General features: G+C 38.5%; 1 protein-coding gene across 10 annotated transcripts in view; it reads right to left on the bottom strand.

The window, feature by feature from the left end:
* The window catches only part of CCDC171 (coiled-coil domain containing 171), a 253,486-nt gene extending 229,978 nt beyond the window's left edge, over nt 1–23,508 (bottom strand). For 7 of the 10 annotated variants that reach the window (XR_005843077.2, XM_004949106.5, XM_040656232.2 and 4 more), the window contains exons 1-6: nt 23,290–23,508; nt 22,125–22,296; nt 17,642–17,780; nt 15,489–15,663; nt 10,542–10,723; nt 4,628–4,774 (exon numbers count right to left, since the gene is read on the bottom strand). Coding sequence is in view for 9 of the 10 variants with exons in the window: in XM_004949106.5 (XP_004949163.2) it covers nt 4,628–4,774; nt 10,542–10,723; nt 15,489–15,663; nt 17,642–17,780; nt 22,125–22,296; nt 23,290–23,482 (1,008 nt within the window). In the remaining variant the exon portion in view is untranslated. The other 3 variants (XM_004949107.5, XM_046905880.1, XM_040656234.1) reach the window with 3 other exon arrangements.
* Nucleotides 23,509–24,203: the final 695 nt, after the last annotated feature.

Genomic DNA, 24,203 nt, shown 5'->3' with positions numbered 1-24,203 from the left:
CCAATCTGCAACTAATTTGCAGTTGGCTAACCCGTCTTAATTGCTCTCCCTTCCTACAGTACTTTGAGGGGAAAAAGGTACCTCTTCTGGGTCTTATTTGCCATAGTTGATAAAATCCTTAAAAGCCCAGTTATCGACACTGTTACTTTATACATGCAGAGACAAGATTAAAATGTGACTTGTTACTAAATCCTCATAAGGTCTACAGAATATTCAGCTTTGGTCTGACAGTGAGTTAAGAGTGACAAATCTTCAACCTTTGCTTGAATAACACAATGAAATGTTAGATGATAACAAGGAAAGTCCTCTGTAAAGTACATTACATTAGTAAGGATGCCACTGAAATAACCTAAACTTCGGAGCCACTAAAATGCAGTGCTTAGAGGGCATATAAGACAGCCACAGTAACTTGAATTCCTAGATATGAGTTGTGAGGGAGTGTGGGTGAGTGTGGAGACACTAGGAAGTGGAGGTTTTAATATGAGTGAGCCATGAAGGAGAGTGCAGGCAAAGAAAACAAAAAGCACTTCAAATTTTAACCAGTTAACCAGCTGTGGAATGTGTCCTTTTTCATACTGTTCAAAGTTTTATCAACTCTTTCCTGTGAGACCTATCTAACTTACCCAATACTGCAATTCAGTTAGTTTTGTCTGTTTACAATTTTGCTTTTATCTGAGATTCAATTTCTCAATTCACTAACTTGTATACAGTAAGAAATGTAGTACATTCACAACATTATTATTATTATATGTACTTTATTATTACATATACTTACACTTTCTGTAAATACAGATGTGGACCATCACTCAAACAAGTCTTCTTCCCAGTCATTTTCCCATTATAGCAGCATTACCAAAGTAATGCAAGACTACATGTTCAGCAGCATACTAAAAGATCCATATAAAGGAGGGGAAATTAAAGGTCCATTAAAAGAAGGGAACATAGAAAGACCCGCTGAAAGCTAAGGGACTGATCTTAAAATGGCAACAGATTGAAAGTATCAGAAATACAGCAATATACTCAAAGTTTAAGAAATAAAATGAACCAAGTTATGGGACGTTTTTCAAGACTCGAGACGAAGGCTTAGAAACCTTGACAGACCTTGAGCTTCAACTTAGTGAGAGTAGGCAACCTCAAAAAGATAAAACAGAAAATAGAAAATTACATTTCCCTGAACAAGACAGAGTTTGAAACTTATGAAACAATAATTCTGTTTTTCATGATAAAAATCCACATTACCCTCTCATTCCCTGTTCATCAAATAGCTTTCCTACCCAGCTTTTTGGCAGCTAGACACATAACAAGAAACACTGTTTTTATATACAAACTGCTTTATATTTTCCGAGAAATCATCCTTCCAGAGTAGTGGAGCAAGGGGCAAAAATAAAAGACTCTGGTTCCAGAAAATTAACATTCATAAATAGTAGGATCTTGATGAGTTCAATACAAATACATCAAGAATTTAACTAGTGAGTCTTAGGCTAAAGGGACATAACAATAACCAGGTTTCAACTTCAGGTTTTTTTTTGGTAGAGTTTGTGTAAAGAAGAACCCCAGGCTCATGTAGTAATACACCACATTTGGTATTGCTGCAAGCTACAAAGCTAACAGGTTAGATACTGTACCAACAGCTATCTTGCAATAGAATAACGATAATTCTCCACAGACTAACCATTCCCATCAATTCTTATTCCAGAAACTAGAAATGTATTCATTCAAATCATGTTCAGAATAATAATTGAAGGAGAAAACGGGAGTAATATTAAAAAAAAAAAAAAGGAGGGAAGGAGAGGAGGTAAGAATTTTCTCCTTTCTTGCTATTATAATGTAATAGCCAAAATCTTTTCTAAGAATGTCAAAAAAAGACTCTTAAATTTTTCATTTCTATTCATTTCAGTAACAAGTATTTTTTCATGGACTTCTCTCTAATGACCAGCAGAGGGTAGTAAACAGCTTTGTGAACTCCCAGAAACTTCATCCTGACTGCATATGAAGATGCAGCGTAGAGAAAAAAAATTAAAGGACTATCTTTCAATTAGAATAACCCTATTCTTCACACAAACCACCCAAAGGTGATCACTGTCATCAAAAAACTAAAGTACACATTTCCTATTTAATGCCCATTTATATAATAAGATAGTCTGCATAGGTATTTAAATAGTGATAACTTCTGAGACCATTTTCAAATCTAAAAAAAGCAATCTGTAACATGAAGACAGATAAACACAGGACTACTACATGAAAAAAATACATTGTTTTCTGTTTGAGGTGTACTACTTCAAGGGCTTCTGAAATCCACCTCAAACATCAACATTACAGGTAAAAATAATATCAATAATTTAAACACAGCTTTAAATACAGATTATCAGAACATTAACAGAAACACCTGTATTTCTAATAGGTAATACTTATTCCCATACACTGAGGAGTTTAAAATTGACACAGAACCATGTGAGAGTATTACAGAACTTTAAGGAAACTTAAACATCTTAGCATGTAGCAAAAACAACTGCTTAGACTTTATTGCCCTTCTTTAATGCCTATTCTACAATACACAGGAAGAATGTGGCAACTGAGAATATGATGCACAGAAGCTATCATGCTATCAAGGCAGCTGCTAATGGTAGAGAGGAAGAAATACTATACATAGCAATAAGCTTAAATCTCAACAATCTCCGGACTTCACAGAAGCACCTAAGGCTATGTGGGAATGCAGCATGCCCTTTTAAAAGGGTATGGTCCTCTCTTTCCGTGAATTAGGAGGGAAGGTGGTGCTCACTTCCCCTTCCTTTATCCAACAGATCTGTCCTTGAATACCTCTGCATTACTTCCTTCACAAAGCTCCAGTAGCCATACTATAGTTGAAGAAGAGCATTTCTGTCTTTTTTCTTGAAGTCCCTTCCACTCTGCTTCTTCATGAAGGAAAGATAATACCTCTACCTGATTGAGCTCCAGAATGCAAGAGAATAAGCAGAATGACAAGAGTATAAATCAAAGAAAGGCTTTGAACAAGAAAAGCTGCAAATCAGACATCAAGGTCTGTTAATACTAAACTGCTTTCCAGTATACTTAACTTTTTGAGGAGAGGATTATGGCTGACAGAGCAAACTAAAATAGGTTTTATCAATCTCAATTCTAAAATTCAGAAACTTTGAGTTGGTAGTCTTTCATCACAGCAGAAGAGGCAGAACACACTTTGCTCAACAAACAGGGATGCAGAGTAGTGGTATTTTGTACAACACAGAATTTTGCTGTCATAAACCCTAGAATTTTGAGTCCACCACCCAATATGAAGTCTCCAGGTAGTAATGCTGTAATTTAGTATGCTAAATAAGATAACAAATAAACTCAAAACATCTAGTGCTCCTACTTCTTAAAGCACAAAGGTATTTTGTTTGGTTTTTCTCAGAGATTCTTATTAATCTCTCTGATTTTAAGCACAGAATGGTAGGTCCTTTCACACGCTTACACATTTGAAATCTACTTTTATGATGGTGAGATGCAAGGTGACCAGAGCATATGCACTGCAGTTGAATTTACTTTTCACTACTATTATACACACGGACTTGTGCTCATTTACTCAAACCTCCCTATGCAAGAGCATTTATCACATACCTTCTTTCATAGTTGCTTAAACACCTACACTTGGAAGTACCACAAGAATACTTTCTCTGTAGTGTAGGTTGTTTTCTCACTAGATTATAAAGGGACCAATACATTGATTCTAATAAAACTTAAGTAATTCCTTTGCTTTTAAGGAGAAAACAAGGAAGAACAAACACAGCTACAAACTGTACATCACATTATCTTTAAGGCCTCCTAATGTTCTACAAGTGCCAGTTTTCTAAGTTTAGTCATAGAAAAGATCTAAAACTACCTCTGGTGGGAAACTTAAATCAGGGTAAAGAATCATCTGGTTACTATGCTTTTTAGCAGTAAGAAAGCTTTTGTCAAGAATCTCTTGGTTCAGATCACACATTCAGACAGCAGTTACTATAAAACTTAGATGAACAGTGAAACTTCGGAGAAAATTGTAAATAGCATTTTAGTAAAAGAAATACATTTAGAAGACACTAGTTTGAAAAGCTTGAGGCTTCTCAGTAACAGGTATCACTTCACACGCAAACGAGAACTACCTTTAACATTTAGACATAGATGGAGTGCTGCAAAACACCACTGAGATCTGCTGGTATGTTATTCTCTCTACCATCCCGTGCACCATCTGGCACCTTTCTCAGCTCTAGCTTATTTCCCAGTTCAAGTTTACTTATTCTCAAAATTTATGTAAGAAAAAAAAACCCTAAACAAAAAAGAAAAGAATTAAAAAAAAAAGAAGACGCTGCATGGATAGAGAGAATGTAAGAAAAAAAGGTTTCCTGATCTTAGCCTTACTGTCATACTCATTTAACCTTTTTTCCATCTGCTGTTCAAACACCAGTCTCAAGTGAGACACACACAGTAAGTGGCATTGGTCTACTCAGTCTACTCTGCAAAATGGATGTTGAAAGTTTTGTCAATTCAGTAAACAGAAATCACCAGAAAACTGAGAGGATTCATCCCACAAAAATAAAATTGCTCAGAGCTTCAGTGTTTCTTGAGAATAATAGCAGTAACCAAAAAGCATTACTTCAAGTTCTTTTTTAAGCCGCTCCTCTTGTTCAGCACTGTATTCAAGCTTGTGTACTTGACGAGTAAGCAAATCAGAACAGTCACGATGTTCCAGCTCCATATCTTTCATTTTCTTACTTAAGTTCTGCAGTGCACTATTCTGCTTCTAGATAAAAAAAAAGAAGAAAATAAAGGAATGAAATAATACTTTTATTGAAGTATTATAATAATGATAAAGAGCTTAAAAAAGGAACACCTCAGGGCCAGAGACTGAATTAGAACCATTTGTTAAAATCCAACCTGTTAACAGAACCAATTGCCCAAGAGCAAGCAAGTTCTTCATTTACCACCAGGCAAAATGCATTTGTTCAAAAAAAAAAAAAAATCAGCTAACTATGACCTTCTGTGATCATACTAAAAACAGAAAATGCCCCACAGGAAACTTTAAATAGTAAAGGGCTACTCTTCCAACCTCTTCTATCATCCCATCAAATGTCAGTGATGGGAGGAAAGCATGCAATTGCACTGGACAAAAAGATACATAGGGACAGGAAGTTTTATTTTGCATTGGTTTTAATTAATAGAACTTGAAATCAAATCAGATGTTTTTAGAGTTGGTTACTTCCATAAACTTATAATGTTCATTTTTGCTAATCTTGGAAAGACGTTTGTCAAGAATTTGAGTATTCCCAAACAATTATGTATGGGATACACAAAGTAGCTCTCAATAAAGATGCTGTTCCCCATTTAAATTTCTGCCTTCAGAAAATGAGAGAAGGTACGGAATGGAATAATTAATAGCACTTTCGGACTCCACAACTCCATGGAGTCACTGCTACCAAATCCACTTCTACACCACAGCTGGCTGGGAGAAAAGTAGCCAAATAATGAACTCCTAGTAGTCTAACACATACTTAAGCTGGAGATCACAGAAGTCTCAGAATTAATAGCTTTAGTCCAGTGGACAGGAATAAACTTTCTCATAACCAGGATCAGGAACAAGCTATAAATCCAGTGATTTAGTCGGAGAACCTTTGGAGACCTAATTTGTTAAAATGGCTTTCTGTGCAAAACACAGAAAGATTACATTAAGTCCTCTTGCTCATTTAATCCTATTCAATATCATGGCAAGAGACATTTTGTAAAAATAAACCAGAGCTATTCAGTTGGTCTGCAAACTCTGCTATTATTTCTACATCACATATTCTTGTTCCTAGAAATTACTAATCATAAAGCATATCCCTAGCATGGAGAAAAAGAAGGACAAAATGAATTATTCATATAGAATGATTTTTTTGAAGAACAAAGTCTGACGGAACCACATTTACACATAAAGAGCAAATAAATACAAGTTGTTTCCGAAGTCTAGAAAAAAATTTCAGATATTCCTCTGAACTGAAGGTAGAAAGTTTTGACCATTCAAACATGACAGTAAGGAAATCATGACCACTCTAAGACGCTAAGTATTACCAACTGGTAATCAAAAAGTAAATTTATTTTGCCTCTTCCTTCACGTGCAGGCACTAACATTTGACTTTTTTTGCATCCTCTGAAGAGATAACAAGGAACATCTGAGTGAAACACGAATTAAGAATGAAACCTAGAGTAAATTCAATATTTCATAAATAACAGCCCTAGAAACAAATTAAACTAATCCTCTAGTGTCTCTGCCTACTGTATCAGACCTCCCACCACAGAGCAAAATAAGAAAAGTTTAATACAAAACTACTCACACACTCTCCAAACTGAAAAGATAAATATCTGTATCTCTTCGGGTACACCTTGCAGACATTAAAAATAAGCCAGGAAAAAGTATGTATTAAATAAGTAATATATTGTTTATACGTAGTGGAAAAATACTGTGTCAAGATTTAAAAATATTTTATACTGGAAACATAGTTGACATTAATCAGTTTACAACAGGAATACATCAAGCTAGCTATACAAGTCAATATGAGTTGTAAGATGTCATAACCTTAAAAAAAGTTTCAGAAATTTTTGGACTTCTCCTAAGTATGAAACTGTACCACATTAGCCCAATTGACCTGCCCTTAGAAAGTACAAGGAGAAATATTTGACTATGTAAAAAATATACACATATGCTCACATAGCATGTGCACACACTATATGCACACATATAAACATCGTTGACTATTTTTTAATGTGTGCAATGTGATTGCACAAGTAATTTAAGAAAAAAACTCTGGAGTGCTTCTGGGAAATTATATTATCTTCTGGCTAACCACGAGGTGATGCTATTGCACTTATTATTGAACTCTAAAGCTTTCTTACATTATGAAGCAGGTGGCCTTCACAGTATAATCAATAGAGCACATCAAAGAGCCTGTTACAAATCAGACAGGATTACTTTCCCTCCAGTCAAGTGTAACCTTTATGAATTTCAGCAAAGCGTTTGATACTACATCTCACAGTATCCTTCAGGACAAAATGTCTAGCATACAACTAAACATACATGTAATTCATGGCTGAACAAATAGTTCATATGTCAGACTCACAGAGTTATAGTGAATGGGTGGCGGCCATCAAGCTGGCGGCCAGAAACTAGTGAGGTTCTGCAGGGCTCCATCTGGGGGTCAGTTCTCTTAAATCTTTTCTTAAATGACTTGAATGTAGGAGCTGAAGGTGTATTTTGCTAAGTAAGCTGGCGGATGACTCTAGATTAGGAGGCAATGTTTACTCCCTTGAGGGTAGAAAGGCCTTGCAGAGAAATCTTGACAACTTCCAAGGCTAGCAATCACCTATCACACGGAGTCCAGTAAGAATAAGTGCTGGATTCTGCATATGGGATGAGACAACCCTGAATTTATGCACAGCCTAGGTGACAAGAGGCTAGAGAGCAGCTCCATGGAAGGGTTGACAGTAAGCTGAAGATGAGTCAGCAGTGATTCCTGGTAGCCACTCCTGCACCCGAGGGTGCATCAGACCCAGCACTGTCAGCTGACTGAGGGAAGAAACTTCTCCGCGCTGGTGCAGCCTCACTTCAAGCACTGACTGCAGTTTATAGGGCACCACAACATAAGAAAGACATTAAAGTCTTAGAGAGCATCCAAAGGAAGCAACAACACCCTCATAAATATGGTTTGCATATGGGACAGAGGCAGGAGTTGGACTCAGGGATCCCTGTGAGTGCCTTCTGATCCACTGGAGACACATTTCAATAGGTTAAGCTGACTTCATTTTCATGCCCACCTCAGGATCTCCACAGCCAGCTTCAGAATCATACTTTATTTGGTGCAGCTTTTCCAAGAAGGATTGGCATACATACTTAGAATCTCTTTAATTTGCATTAAGTAAGATCAAAACTAAATAAAATCATACAGTGCTGTGTGATCTTCCTCCAGAACCAGGTCTCTCAAGTGCTAAGATAGCAGTACAGTGTGTCACGGTTTTAAGATTTTTGTTACTGGTATTCCACATCATAACATCATGTAGTGCACTGGGAGTTAAAGAGTTAATGCTCCAGTTCCATGGATTGTTGATAGTTCTGAGTACCTGGTTCCCAGAGGAGAACAACTACATATCCCAGCAGACTGTTCCATTTTTGTTTTCTATTTAGAAGGAACGATAAAACAGCTCACAAGTCACTAGACTGCCACTTCTTTTAGGGCTTGTCTCTGCGGTGCATGCTCCCTAGCCACCTCATCTTAAGTATTACAGTAAGACCTTGCAGTTTTGGATACTCTCTCATTTTATCCGATTTACACAATTCCAATTATATTGTGTTATCACGCATTCTGCTATTATATTTAGTAAATTAGTTTTCTCCCTTAGCTCATTGCTACTGTTTTGTCTTCAGGTCTACTTCCATACCTTTTTCTTCACCCACCCCCCTTGTCTCAGGGTAGGAGTCTGTGGGTCCCTCTGCCCCATTAGTCATGGAACCAGCCCAAAACCAGGCCAAACTGTTGACACAGTGCAACCCCTTCTGCAAGCACAAGCACAAATATATTATACAGCCACAGCACTTGATTTCGAAATCAGGTCTAACTGCACCTTTCTTACTACATCCTGCTTTCAAAGAATTGAAAAGAAAGTTCAGAGTATTCGTGGAATAGATGTAATTCAGCAATTCTCTCTGCTCTTATTTTTTTTTAATAGATACTCCTAGGGGTACAGTATAGAATCTGACAAACAGCATCATAATGTAGTGTAAGAGATAACTCTGCCATTAGAACATAGCTCCCAAGTTGTGAGGCAAAGGTTGTTTAGTGTCACCTGGGAGGACTGCTTGGCAGTGCCCCAGATCTGGAGCTAAGTGTGTGGAAAGAAAGCAGAGCTAATTTTCCACAGCTTGACCAGCACCCAGTCCAACTGAGTCAAGTTTCTCGTATTTTAAAGGAAGTTATAAATAATAAAATGGAAAAACATTCTGAAAAAACCTCAAGTTGAATAACAGACAATGAATCTCTAAGAAGCAACTTGTTTTCTGCATTTATCACTCTTACGAGTAAATGCCTATCATGCCTTTGCTCTACACTTCTTTTAAAGCGTGAATATTAGTATACCCTGAACTCTAGAAGACAAACCCAAAGGGATCATCAGCTCCTGGCTCCATCCAGGATCACCCAAAATTCCAATTCTTATATTCCAAATTCCAAACATTTCTTGTATTTCAGAAGGTTTAGTGCCAAGACCACTGCCCTGGGAACCCATTCCAGAGCCCAATCACTGTCTTGGTGAAGAAACTTTTTCTAAACCCCAACTTGACCCTCCCTTGAGGCAGCTCCACACCGTTCCCTTAGGACCTGTTGCTAACACAGAAGATCAGCACCTGCCTTTCCACTCTGAGATGGGGACCTACAGCTTTGAGGTCTCCTCTCAGTCTCCTCTTCTCTAGGCTGAAACCAACCAAAGGACCTGAGTAACTCCTCACACATCTAACCCTCTAGACCCTTCACTATCTTCATAGCCCTCTATTAGATGCTCTGTAATAGTAGTTAAATACCTGTTCACTTTTCCTTAACTGGTGTTGTTATCCTGCTGAGGCGTATGGTGATTCAATTTTCCATTATGGAGATTAAAATGATTAAATCGTAATTATCTAACTGTTAGTATCCCAGTGGCGTATGTTAATAGTTGGGCATGTAGTAATATTAAGCTGTGGTGATACATTTCTTTGAAATATAATTATTTTGAATTGCTTTATTGTGAAAAGAGTATAAAAATTATTAAAATCATAAACATATTTTGCATCTAAGGGATTAATGTATGCCAGGACAGCCCAACTTAGAAAGCGACTTTCCAGAAGTATATAGAAATTAATTACCTGAAGAATAAAAATCCACAGTGTAAGACATAATATACCACCTCTGAACACTACATGACTTTCTTTTCCTATCTGACTTTCCAACAGCAGCAGTTCTTTCTATCAATGCTAAGGTTACAGATATTTTAAAACTTCACTGACACTTATCACATTCTTCTTACATTGCACGGAGCGAATAGCATACAACACATGTTTAGAAATCCCATTATCACAGTCTGGATTCCATGAGTATGTTATCTCCATATTGTACAAGTGATTTAGAGGCAAAAGACAAACTAATGGAGGTAAAAGGAAAATTGAGTTAGAAGCTAGATCTTAGGCTTCCCTGGATCTACTAACTTGGCTTTGAACTATATACAGGACAAGTGGGCTTCATTGCCACTGTGCATTGTTAACTTGGTTTAGTTGCTTAACATTAAACCTGCAATATCACACTCCAGCAAAGCAGGAAAGTCTGCAAAATAGTAAGTATAACTTTATTGAGTTATACTCTTCAGAAAAGATACTGCAACATTTATCTATTAGGGAGATTTCTTTCCTCTACCCAAAAAAAAAAATCCCAATCCACTACCCAACCTTTTACACCAAAAAAGCTTCTAGGCATTACCTCATGCAACTCATCTTCAAAACTATTAATACATCATACCTGCAAAATGCTTTCTAGTTCACCTCTTTCCTTAAGAAGCAATTCATATTCATCCTTGTGTGTTCTGAGAATATCATCCTTTTCACTTGCAAGTCTTTGTTGTTGTTCTTTCCACTTCTGTTGAGCAATATGAAATGTTTTCTCGGTCTCTACCAGTCTCTGCTGAAGCTTTTCATTGAACACTATTGTTTACAGAAAAAGAGAAAGAAAGAAGACAATACTACTGCTAAGCATGTTCAGAAAAAAAAAGTGAGTGTTGGTTCTTCCACATACTGTGATATTCTCTGGAACATTACAACAAATATTTCTAGCACAGGAGGGCACCACCTCCTCTATAAAAAGGAAAAAAACTGAGGCTTGAGTAGCGTCTTTTTCAGACGGACATAAGAATGCTTTTAGAGATTATTATGAATTGAACCTCTTCTCCCCCTGGAAAAGACTAAAAACTTGAGATAATTCTTTCAAGTGTGGTCTCTATAGCATGGAGGACTCAATTTCAGATTTCCACAATATTTGGTCAGTGTATTTCTACATTTCCAACTGATTTGAGTCTCCACTATTCAACTCTGAGTTCAGTTAAACACGGTTAAAGACTATAAAGATATGCACCCACCTAATGAAAGGACCCTCTAACTCTGCTCTGGTGAGGCCACGTTTAGACTACTGCGTCCAGTTCTGGGCCCCCCAGTTCAAAAAAGGCAGAAATCTCTTAGAAGGAGCCCAGTGGAGGGCCACAAAGATGATGAAAGGCCTGGAGCATGCCCTGTACGAGGAAAGACTATGTAGCCTGGGTATGTACAGCCTGGGGAAAAGACAACTGAGAGGGGATCTGATAAATGTTTACAAATAAATAAAGGGAGGCAGGAGGCAAATGGATAAGGCCAGGCTCTTCTCAGTGGTTTGCAGTGATAGGATTAGGAGTAATGGCCTAAAACCTGAACATACAAAGTTCCATACAAACACACAAAAGAACTTCTTTACAATAAGGGTGACAGAGCACTGGAAAAGGTTGCAAAGAGAGACTGTGGAGTCTCCTTCTGTGGAGATATTCAAGACCTGTCTGGACACCCACCTGTGTGACTTATTGTAGGATACCTGCTTTAGCAGGGGTATTGGACTAGATGATTTCTTGAGGTACCTTCCAACCCCTACAATACTGTGATTCTATGACTATAGGAAAACCCTGCTGAGTGAAGCCACTGGCACAGTGCAGGGGGAGGGGATGCCATCCAGAGAGGGCAGGCCTGAGTGATGGGCCTCTGCGAACCCTATGAACTTCAAGAAGACTAAGCGCAAGGTCCTGTATCTGGATCATGGAAATCCCAAGTACAAATACAGGCTGGGCTATGAGCTGATTTTGAGCAGCCCAGAAAAGAAAAGAAAGACTTGGGGCTAGTGGCGGACAGAAAAAAAAAAAAATCAACATGAATCACCAATGTGAAGTAGCAGCCCAGAAACCCAGACATATTCTGGGCTGTATCAAAAGAAGCATAGCTAGCAGATCAAGAGAAGATTTTTCCTTTCCACTCTGCTTTCATGAAACGTTGCTTGCAGTACAGTGTTAAGCTCTGGGGCCCCTAACATAAGAATAAAACATATCTGTTGGAAGAGATTCAGAAGAAACCCACAGTGATAATCAATGGGCTGGAGCACTTCCCCTCCTGAAAAGAGGACAAGTTGGTCTTGCTCAGCATGGAGAAGAGAGGGCTTTGAGAAGAACTTACTATAGCCTTCCAGTATTGTCATGGTTTTATGATTTTTGGTTATCAGTATTCCACATCATAACATCATGTAGTGTACTCGGAGTTAAAGAGTTAATGTTCCAGTTCCAGGTACCTGTCCCAGAAGAGAAGAACTACATACCCCAGAGGATTTTGCGTTCAAAGTGGATATAATGCCCCTGGCAAGGTCACGGGACCTTGCTCTCCTCCCTTCTACTCATCCCAACTACACATCTCGCCTCAGCATTAGAGTAAGGCTTCCAGTTCTTGGACACTCTCTCTCATTTTATTTGATTTATTAGTTTTCATTCTAATCATATTAATAATTATATAAAACAAGTATATTCTGTAATATAAATAATATTTATATAATTATATAAAATAATTGTATTCTAATTATATTGTATCATAGTTTCTAGTATAGTATCATTCTGATATCTTACTCATTAAAATAGTTTGTTTCTCCTCAGATCATTGCCACTGTTCTGTTTTAGACCCATCTCTCTATCTTTTTCCCTTACCCCTTTCCAGGGCATGGATCCATGAGCCCCTGCACCTCACCAGTCACAGAACCGGTCTAAACCAGCCCATAAACCATTGACAAGTATCTAAAGGGGACCCACAGGAAAGGTGGAAGACTCTTCATCAGAAAGTGTAGTGACAAGACAAGGGTGAAAGCTATAAATTTAAAGAGGATAGATTTAAGATTAGACATCAGGAGGAAATTCTTCACTATTTGGGTGGTGAGGCACTGGAATAGGTTGCCTAGAGAAGTTGTGCGTGCCTTATTCTGATGCTCACTGTGGTGCTCAAAACCAGGTTGGATGGACCTCTGGGGATCCTGGCCTCTGAAAGAAGTCCCTGCTCACTGCAGGGCAGCTGGATCTAGGTGATCCTTAAGGTCCCTTCCAACTCAAGCCATTCTGTGATTCTATAATCCAAGACAAGATAGGCCAGTGAGAAAATGCTTACCTGTTACAAGGAGTCTTAGTGTTGCTCGCGTTCATCCCAGCAAGCACCTGAGATAGCAGAACACTGCATACACTTCTGCAGTACAGCAATGGAAACCTTAATTACCCATGCCTATTAAGCAGTTTGACTGAGAAGGTTCTTTTACTTTATAAACTCGCTCTTAGATGTATTTTTTAATCAGTTTCTCATTGTGCTGAACACAACTAGCAACACTGGAATTTAAGTAATAACACTTTATAACAGCTTTTTATTTTCAATTCATTCCAGTTTTTTGAAAATCTTCCCCAGCTGAAGAGCAAAATGAAGAGGCACATTAAAACAATGTACATAGACTTAATGGACAAAACAATGGGAGAGGATTCCAAGGTGGCAGAAAAAGAAGCCTCAGTGAGAACAGAAAAAAAAAAAGGAGGAAATATTGACAAGGGCTATAGGACAGAAGGACTCTGTGTCCAAGCCAGATAAGGTCACATATGAACGCTGAAGAGCTGTAGAAGGCTTCAAATGGCCAAGAAAACCAGCAGAAAGTTACTAACAGCAGAAGAACTGAGAAGCAACTTCATAATTATTTTACTTCTTCGGCAGCAATTGCAAAGGAAAAGAAAAAATCTGGGGAATTTCAAACAATTCAAACAGACTACTAAGTATAGTTTCTTTCACCATCAGAAAGAAACTAATACAGTGACACACGTGGAAAAAAGAATTCTGCAAAATCTCTTATCCCTGTTTTTGTCCCTCATTCCCCTTATCACAAAACAAACTCAGCCTGTCTGGTTAGGGCAGTGTAAGAGATCAGGGTGAGCACAGCAATTCCTCCAGTGGCAGAAGCCCCTATAGAGTCCAACTTCTCAGACTGTGCCAGGAGATCACTACTTTGGCCCCAGCCTTACTCCATTCCTGCCTCTCTTCTCCTGTTCCATCCAGGTCCCTCACCCATGCTCTGGCATGGGCGTCCCCCCTCCTCCTGCTCTGGCACTTTTTGTTTGTTTGTTTGCTTCCTCTTACAGTTTACCACCATTTCTGATCTATGTTTCCAGAGGTGCCACAGGCTCACTGGTAGGCACACTGTCACAGTGGGTGGGCGAGTTCACCCGTTGTGGGGCCAACTACAACACATTTCCTCCTGCAAGGTTCAGCCATGGCCCACCACCCACTGCCAGCTACACAACAGATCTGCCAACAAACACAGCTTTTTCTAAATCACAGCATATTACAAAATGAGATTTTAAGTATGTTTAAGTGCACAAACACCTACTGCTCACATCTGAATCAGAACAGACTCAAAACTGGCATGTAAGCTAGCAAAATGAGCACTAAAGGTATCTCCTTTAAGTAAGAAAACAACAGTTCAGGCTTGAAATTCCCAAGGAATGTTTTGCTATGTCTTTTATTCTCCAAAGGATTTAAAAATTCAGTTTTCTAATTATCTTAGAAACACCTGGCACTTTTAAGGACTTCGAAGTTTCCAAGTCTCCTATAGAAACTTGGAAGACAAGCTCTACATGAGAAGCACTCCGAACTCTGCACTGAAAAAAAATCTGAAGTTCAAACTCAAATACACCTCCTCTACTAGATAAGGTATTACATTTACTTAGATAACTAGAAATTGACCTCTAACTGAGGTAATAATGAGAAATTTCACATACACTGTTGAGAAGAATCAAGGAAATATGAGTTTCTGGATCTAAAACTAGAGGGAAAAAATGTCTAGATAAAAATTGACCACCTACTACCTTCCTATTCCCAAAGAATATAGTAACTTTGCAACATGTATGTTCCATAAAAAGTGAAACAAGAAGGAAGAGTGGGAACTAGACAAGAATGATGAAAACATGACACTTTTGAAGAGGTGAAATACGAAAGAAATACTAGAAAAATAAGTTGTTGGAAATAGTACAAACAAATGAACAGGAATAGTTTTTTGTTTTTTTTAAAGGGAAGGAAGAACTGCTCTACACTACTATCCAGAGAGAGTTAAATGTGGATTAACCATAATAAAAATTCTCTACAAGGACAGCAGTTAAGGAGCGAACAAGAAGAATGCATGGAGGGAAAAGGAAAGAAGAACAAAACGACAGGCTTAAGTCATGCATGAACCATGTAAGAGTTTACAGAAATAGATGGCTAAGAGATGGGAAAGAGAGATCCAAAAAAATACAGCAATAAGTGGGAAACTTAATTAACCTACTGGAACTCAGTTCTCTTCTTGATCTGAAATAGACCATTTTTCAGCACTTGCTCTTTTGAAACTTACCTTGCAGCTCTGCAAGCTTGTTTCTTGCATCACTTAACTCTTCTTCCACAGTACGTACTGTCAAACGAGCATCTTTTTTGGCAATTGCCAAGGCGTACTCCAGACTTTGTCGAATTGCCTCTCCTTTCTCAAATTCAGACCGCAGTTTGACAATCTGGATTTCATAGTCACGCAGCTACAAAGTAAATTTGTTTCAGAAAACTGGCAAGAAAGCTCTCTTAAAGAAGCAGCATATTACAGAAATACATCTAAGGAATATCTTAGAAAGAGAACTTCAACTGCATTTGCAGCTACCTACTCATTATATTTGAACTTAAAATCTACTCTTGCAGAAGACAAAATGTGTGTAATTGAGTACTGATTATTCCTGTTGTATTATATAGCCAAACTATTCATATTTCTAGACTGAGTTCAGATACTCCAAAAATACCCCTTCCATTTACCAAAACTATTCTACCACAAGAAAATAACAGCTGTAATATTATCATCTTCCTGTACCTTAAAAGCAGAAACTGCAGCAACCAGAAAATTGTGTTCAACTGGCAAATTTATATCAATTTTCTCCAAATTTAACACTTGAAAGACAGTCTAGTATCCTTCATGACAATCAGACATCTAATAACTGACAGGCACACATATGAATGAAGTTTAGTTCAACAGAATTATTCAGTAGTCAAGCAGAATGCAGCCAAATGTAATAAATTAAGAATGAAAAATCCTTTAAAAAGTAATTTCATCTAGATTAAGGAATGGAGTCCAGTGATCACTACTAAAACCTGTGTCTAGAAAAAAAAAATTAAGCTATTTCATCACAAGAAGGTGAAGAGTAAATATAGATTTCTTCAGAACATCTACAGAGTTTGACTTCAATAATACCGGTTGTAGCTAACTTGATCACTTCCATTATCTGTAAACGTCTGGCACAAAACAGCATCCCAGGTAATCCATCTGCTTGAAAAGAAATCCAACTTTGTGGCTGTAGTACATTACACAGCACTTGAATTTTGTTGTGCACGCTGAGTTTGCTCTCAATTTAAAAGGTTACTTTTCAAATTGAGATAACTCCTGGGACCCACTTTTACAGAACAAATCCACAGCCAATGGGAAGAAGAATGCAGCACAAGACCAACTTACTGCGTAAGAGATAGACATCTCTTAATTTGCATGCAGACTCCAATAATGAACAGATGTAAAAGGCAAGTTTGGTCTATTGACTAGATTTAGCACCAAAAATGAATGAGTAACCGCACCAACCACCCCTAGCAAACTCCTAAGAGTAGAACTACTATCCAGGAGAGGTAATTCCTCTACACAAGCACAGTCTAAAGCAGCACATCACTTGTCATACTGGCTTTAGCAAGAGTGGCAAGTATTCCAATAGCAAAAAGTTCAAATTGATTACTGATACAGCTGTACTCAGTGCTCATCTTCCCTAACATATGAGTGCAAAAAAATGGATACTCAAATTAAGATAGATCAATTAATTCTTAATATTTCAATACTAATTTGTCACAACATCATGAGGAAAAATCTTTGTTAAGTTGGTATCTTCATTATGCTAAGTATCTCCCTATGCATGGAGTCTTCATTAAAGAGCACTAGGTTTTTGACAAAAGTCATGATATTTGTGCTTTTGCAGTAAACTGTGCAAAATTACAAATCTGAACTAAGATAAAACACTGCAAGACCATTAAAAGATATCCCACCTGGATGTGATGCACGCACACAAACATATTGTACTAGATTTATGAGCTCTGCAGAATTAAAACAATACCCTAATATCCTGGAAAAAAGCATATATATATACACATATGTAAAACTAAATATAATCCTTTCATCAGGATAAATTCAAGCTATGATTTGTATCTATTTGTGCCATCAGGCAATTCTATCTAACAAGATACTGGTAGAGGCAGGTTCTTTCCTTGCAGCAAATGTGGACTGGAGTGACTTCCATTACTGCAAAGACAGTAGAGCAGCTATCAGTCCCTATGAATAGGTTTAAGAGGTCTGTACTGTGACATCTTTAATGTTGCTTTTCTTTTTTGGGCTAATGACAATATTTTTGACAGACTGTGTGAGACTATAATCTTAACAAAACACATTTACACTTCTTATAGGAGTAAAATAAAAGAGAACAAAAAAAAACTTACTTCTTGATTGTGTTTAATGATTATGTCTACTTTTTCTTCTTTAGCTTGACACAGTTTCCTTTTCAGATCTTCAGCAACGTCCAACTCCGATGCACTGCTGTTGTGCAGTAACTGTGACCCACTCTTGGCACTACATAAGCTGCAAAGTAAGAATATTTTCCAAAATACATGAATACTACTTATAAATTTTAACACTCCCTTCTTTAAATTACTAGATTCTGAGGAAAAACTGCAAAGCGTTCACTTACGTAAAATTATGCCATGTATTTGTTACCCAGCTATTACTCTTTGAAAAAGGAGTTAGATTTAACTGCTCATGTAAGATACGGGATGTAGCTGTAGGCATTCAGAAGAGATACACTGGCTGGATTTCCTGAAGTTGATGTTAAAATAATCATTATCATTTTTCATTTTCTTATTTTAGTCTAATAAACTTTCTGGACAGTTTCAATACATCATTACATCTCTCTTTTGTCTCCTGCAGCAAGGTTCTTTCTTTTTTTAAAAAAAAAAGCCATGGATTACTATCTCACAACCATCTCTGTCAAAGAACAAGTGCAGGCCTTTGGAATCAAAATAATCTTTAAATGCTTTTCAAATATGTATGTGTTTACTTTACATATATAAGCAATTGATTATGAACAACACAAATTAAAGGTCTACTCCTCTAAGATGCCCAGCACATTCATTTCAATTAGAATCTCATTTAAAAATGAAACAACAACTAATAGTATAGCCCTTATGGACCACAAATAATATTAAAATAATAAAAATAAGCACACGTAGAGTGGAAATTTAGTATGAAAATGAATATTTAATTAGCTCATTTGATAATCTCACATGCAATTACTGCAAATTCGAAATAATTAAATATATGGCCAATTTAAGTGTTAAAAGTTATTTTTTTGCATACACACATGTAAAAAGATTGATGACAATAATTATCTGCTCCACGTGAAAGCACAAGTCAGGATCACTAAGAAACATATAGTCCAAAGAAATACGACTGAATTTAGCACAAAATAGGCATTGTTTCAAACAGACTTAAAAACAATAGAATGTTTACCTTTGTCTAACGAGTCCTAAATATTAATTACAGAAGTAACGAATTTATTACTATTTAATTATTTGTTGGTTAGGGTTTGAGGACTTTTTTATTTTTTTTAACTAAGAGTCTAAGTTTCTACACAGAGGCACCCACTAGACTATTTTATATGAATGCAAACCCTATGTGTTAATACATGTAGCTAAAAGCCTTTTCAGAAGACAAGAATGCTATGAAAGCCAGGGAATGTAACATAACTTTTTAACCGTTACCTTTAAAGACATCACTAAAAAGATGATACTTTACTTTTCAGCAGAGGTCCAAAGATCATACAATCTATCATACAATTAATAAGTCTATTTCTACGTTATATATCAATATAAATTATATAAAATGTAAAAAAAACTTAAGTTTAAGTTAAGTCTATTTTCACTTTAAAATGATTACAGGCTGGTTTGGCCCAGCTATGTGACTACCAGGGGAGGATGACCCGCAGACCCACACCCTAGGTAAGGGAAAAAGGTAGAGAGATGGGTCAAAAAACAAAACAACAGCAACAATCTGAGAAGAAACAAACTAATTTACTAAATAAGATATCAGAATGCAAGGTAACACACTATAACACAATATGATATAATTAGAATTGAAGTTAATAAATCAAATAAAATAAGAGCGTCCAAAAACCAGAGGCCTTACTCTAATGCTGAGGCAGGCAAGACAGCTGGGAGGAGAGATGAGTTGGGGAGGGCAAGTAATCTACAAAGTCTTTATCTTTCCCTCTGAGTGGGTATGGAAACAGAGAAAAAGAAGGGCAAACACTCCTCTGGGGAATATAGTTCTTCTCTTCTGGGACAGGTACCCAGATGTGGAGCATTAACTCTTTAATTCCCAGTGCACTACATGATGTTATGATGTGGAATACCAATAACCAACAATCATAAAACCATGACACCTATGAAATCAAAATAACCGTGTGTTACCAGTAATTGTTCCACATGCTGCCTGTTCTTTAACCTGTTTTGTACGTTTAATAAATGCAGGAGATCAGGACCATTAAAACCTGCATGTACTGAAATAAAATGCCAGGCACATCACTAGCTTTCAGGTACTACGGCAGAAAGAATTATTGTTATTTAAAACAACTCTTAGCTATGGCAGCAAGACAGAGTGGTAAATCGAGCAGGAAACAAAAGAGATCTGAACACTGTGCACTTCCAGAAGCTGCGTAACAGCTTGTTTGTGGACATCATATAAATATCCAGAGACTTCTCCTTCGCAACCCCCTTCCCCATGGCTGTAAAACAGAAGAAAGGTAGGTAATGTTACTCAGAGATAAAAACAAGGACCAGCCTCAATAAAATACAGCTATAAAAAGGCCAAGTGTCAAAGTTAGCAAAGCATAGGTTAGAGAGGAAAAAAAGAATCTGAAGTGCCTCTTTGTCCACTCTCCCCAGCCTTCAAAACAACAGCTATGGGAAGGGTTAACAATTTCATTAAGTTTTGGGGTTGGGAAGGGCAGGAGTCATTGTTTGCACGGGTGTTTATTTTGCTTCTTAAAACCTGCTAATTATGTACTAATTGACCAGGGGAGTGAACAGAAAAAAACACAGTGGAGAAAATTATGAAATAAATGCATGGCTCTGTGTGATTAATATCGTACATACTAGAATGAGTAGAAAAAGAGCAAACGTCACAAAATAGCACAAGAAATAAAATATCAGGGACATTCCAAAAATTGTAAGGTGGCCGAGGAGCATTAATATGAAAGGGTGACTACTGAAAAAGAAGCGGTATAACCTTCTTTTAAATAGTATTTTCTGCATAGCTTCCAAAACTCACAATGCCATTACTGAGAAATTAATAATACAGAGATAAAAATACCATTTCTGTTCTCAGTATGAAATCAAATTGACTCAGCTGTTTAAGAACAGAAGATTGTAGGGCGAATGGTTGGACTGGATGATCCTGTGGGTCTTTTCCAACCTTAGCAATGCTATGATTCTATGATTGTTATATTAACCATTTCATTATTCTATCTGTCTGCTTGAATATTTGCAAATACAACAGAGATTGGTCTTCAGAAATCTCATTTCTGTGATATTTTATTTAACCTCCACAGTCTTACCAGTATATGCAGTATTCTACAGACATTTCATGCCACCTGCTAGCAAAGGGCCACAAAGATAATTAGGAGCCTGCAACATCTCCTCTACAAGGAAAGGAAGAAAGACTTGAGACTGTTCAGCCTGGAAAAGGGAAAGCTGAGAAGCGACTTCAACACTGTTTATAAATATCTTTTGTGAGGGTGTCAAATCAATGGTGGTGGACTCGAGGAGGAACCTTACTGTGAGAGTGACAAAGCACTAAAATGAGCTTCCCAGAGAGGTTGTGGAGTCTCCCTCTCTGGAGATATTCTAAACCTGTCTGGACACTTTCCCATGTGACCTGCCCTAGGGAACCTGCTTATAGCAGGGGCAGGGTTGGACACAAAACTTCAGAGGACCCTTCCAACCTCTATAATTCTGTGAGATTCTTCCTTCAGTATTCACATGAAGTGCAAATGTGTTACAGTATAAAGCAGAGGGAAGCTTAAATCAAAGACAAAAATCAAACAAAATCCCTGGAAGGTGTTACAGTATGTATGATTTGCAATCTAATAAGAATTCAGAGAAAGCTTTTTATTTCTATTGTCTTATATTAAGAGTTCATTAATAACTGCTTTTGAACAAAAACCCACGTATTTTATCAACTACAACTTCTCTCAAAGGCACTGCCTTTAGAAGAATTTTGAAGTTTCTTAGCAACAGAAGTGAAACAGCTTTTGAGTTCTACCTTGTGAAGTTCCCCTCTAACTCAAAAGCTTTAAGCTTCCACTAAGCCAGCCAGTGGACAAAGAACATGACAGAAAAAGGTTTTTCACTATCTTTCCTTTTATGTTTAGCAGAAAGCTTATAAGACAAATTCTCCCTGTTAAAGTTCTTATGTTCCACCTATCAATGCAATCCTCAAAATTCCCCTACCTGAGGGAGTGGTCTGCAGTCTGATTGCCAAACTCAAGTTTACATTCAAGGATTTTTGTCCTTCCTGCCTATGTGTGAGCAAGACTTAAACCCAACCTCTACAACCTCAACAAATACAGAATCATTCTGGCATTCCACGTCAGCATCCCTAACAGGAGACAGGAGCTCCCCTTCTACGCAAGTAATGTCTTCTGCAATCACGTAAGAATTCTTGTACATCAGATGGTCATTACACATCTGTTGAGACAGATAAACCTCTCCATATGATGACTATAATGACACAATACAGCTTTAATGCATTGTTTCCACTTCTTCATTATGACTTACAGAGTCTTAGTACAGTAAGACTTATACAGTCTTACTAGACCACAGAAAGCTGAACCATAGTACTAGACTAAGAAACAGAAGTAAAGCTCACCGTTTAGCTTCATGGTCAACATGGCTGACTGGAGAAGACAAATTCATTATGTCAATCATGTAGCTTTTTAAGTCTAGGAGCTCCGTGGAATGAACATCATCTTCAACAATAAATGCTTCAAGTTGAGAAGCTTCAAAGTTTACTCTTTTCCATAAGATAAAGACATTAAAACCTGTAACACAGAGACATAATTTAGTTTACTTGGTGACATAATTGGTCAAAACAATCAAACGCTTTAATGAACAGCACTACTGCAGAGCCATCTGAACAATTACCATCAATTGAAATTTAACACCTGTTTTATTCAGTAAACATCTGCACTGTTAGTCTTCTGAGCCTGAGCAGTTTGGATTTAAAAAAAACTGTTGTAGAAGATCCACTAGTTTTCAGATAGGTGCCAACACAAAATGCATTGTCTGCACAGGCTGTATCCAACACTACAGCCTTCACTCTTAAGAGCATCATTAACTTGATTTCTCTTCAAAATTCTAAGGAAAATTAACACTGTATTTTGTTGGGCTTTGTTCTGGGGGTTTGTCTGTTTTTTACTGTCTTTTTTTTTTCCTTTAAGTAAGTCATTCAGCTATTCTTTAAGTAATAACGAAGGTTCAGCGCACAGAGCAACACATGCACGTATATTTATTTCAGGTTGAGTAGCAAACTCGTAATTTATGAGTTCTTTAAATCAGTTAAGTCGAGCAAACAGGACGAACACACTACGTTCAGCACTCAGGTTAACGAGGCAAGGAACTCCGCTGTTCATCGCCGCAGCAAAGGGGCGCCTCAGTGCCGCCCCGCTCCGCACACCGCCTCTACTGCCCTGGCGCCTAAGGCACTCCTCCGTGGCTGCCCACGCTGAGCAGCACGCAGCGTTTGCCCGCTGACACGCGTGCCCGTGCCACAGCTCCAACACGGCGTGGCACACAGACCCTCACCGCGACGGGCTCAAAGGCAACAAGAAATGCCACAAAGGAGCGACAGTTCGGCCGAACGCGACCGCCACGCGACGTGCCCCGGGAGCGCGGCCGCCGCCGCCCGCTCTCCCTCCTGCCTCCAGGCCGGCCCGCTGCCAAGCTGACCGCCAACCCAGAGCGGCGCCCCACCGCCGAGAAGCCCTGCTCCACCGTACCCGATCCGGCCCGGCCCGTCCTATCTCATCTCGTACCCTCGCACCTCTCCAGGGCCGCTCGGCCGTTACAGCCCGGCAAGAAGAACGCAGCCCCACCCCACCCCGCGCGCTTGCCGGGCTTCTCCGATTGCCGCTTCCTATTGCGGCAGCTCCGCCCGCGTATGGAACGCAATGCGTGCGAACGCACGGCCCGGGCAATGCCAGCGCAAGGCGGGAGGGAGCCGCGCATGCGCGCTCAGGCGCGCTGCTCCCGCCTCGGGCTCGCGCTGCTGTCGCCCTCGGGCGAGTCAGGCGCTGTTTGCGGCGCGCTCGCAGTGCGTGCTTCCCGCCGCGGCGCTCGAACGTAAAACGGCGAACTAATACAAATCTAAAGCGCATTTCTAATTCCTTGCTACCAAAGTCTTAATGTATATCCACTTACAAGTTTACTCTAGAAGCAAGGAATTAGAAAGGTGCTTTGGGTATATATTATTTTCCTATTTATATGACTTGAATTTCCACGGGCCCCTGGGATGCCTGGGTCCCGCTAAGCAGCATCGTATCAGAGCTCTCCCGTTCCTCAGGGTCAGCAGAGTGTTGATCTGTATCTGAAGAAAACATGAATTCTATCAAAAATGCATCACGATGTCCACAGATTACCAGACTATCTGAAAGAAGTACGTAATCCACAGAACACAAGGTCAATCTCAAAAAACAGATAGTCCAAATATGGGCAGATTATTTGAGAACACGCAGTGCAAGCTGTCACGGTCACATTTTTCCTCATGTTTGTGTGGAACTTCATGTGCTCCAGTTAATGCCTGTTGCCCCTGGTACTGTCTCTAAAAAACCCTGGCCCCACATTCTTGAAACCCTCTGTTTAGATATCTGTGTGTGTTGATAAGATCCGCTCTCGGTCTTCTCCAGAGTCCTAGAATCACATTAAAGTTGAAAAAAACTCGAAGGTCACC

The sequence above is a fragment of the Gallus gallus genome, chromosome Z (assembly GCF_016699485.2).
Source record: "Gallus gallus isolate bGalGal1 chromosome Z, bGalGal1.mat.broiler.GRCg7b, whole genome shotgun sequence".
Taxonomy (NCBI): domain Eukaryota; kingdom Metazoa; phylum Chordata; class Aves; order Galliformes; family Phasianidae; genus Gallus; species Gallus gallus.
The sequence above is the reverse complement of the archived record's forward strand: the minus strand, read 5'-3'. Positions and strand labels throughout refer to the sequence as shown.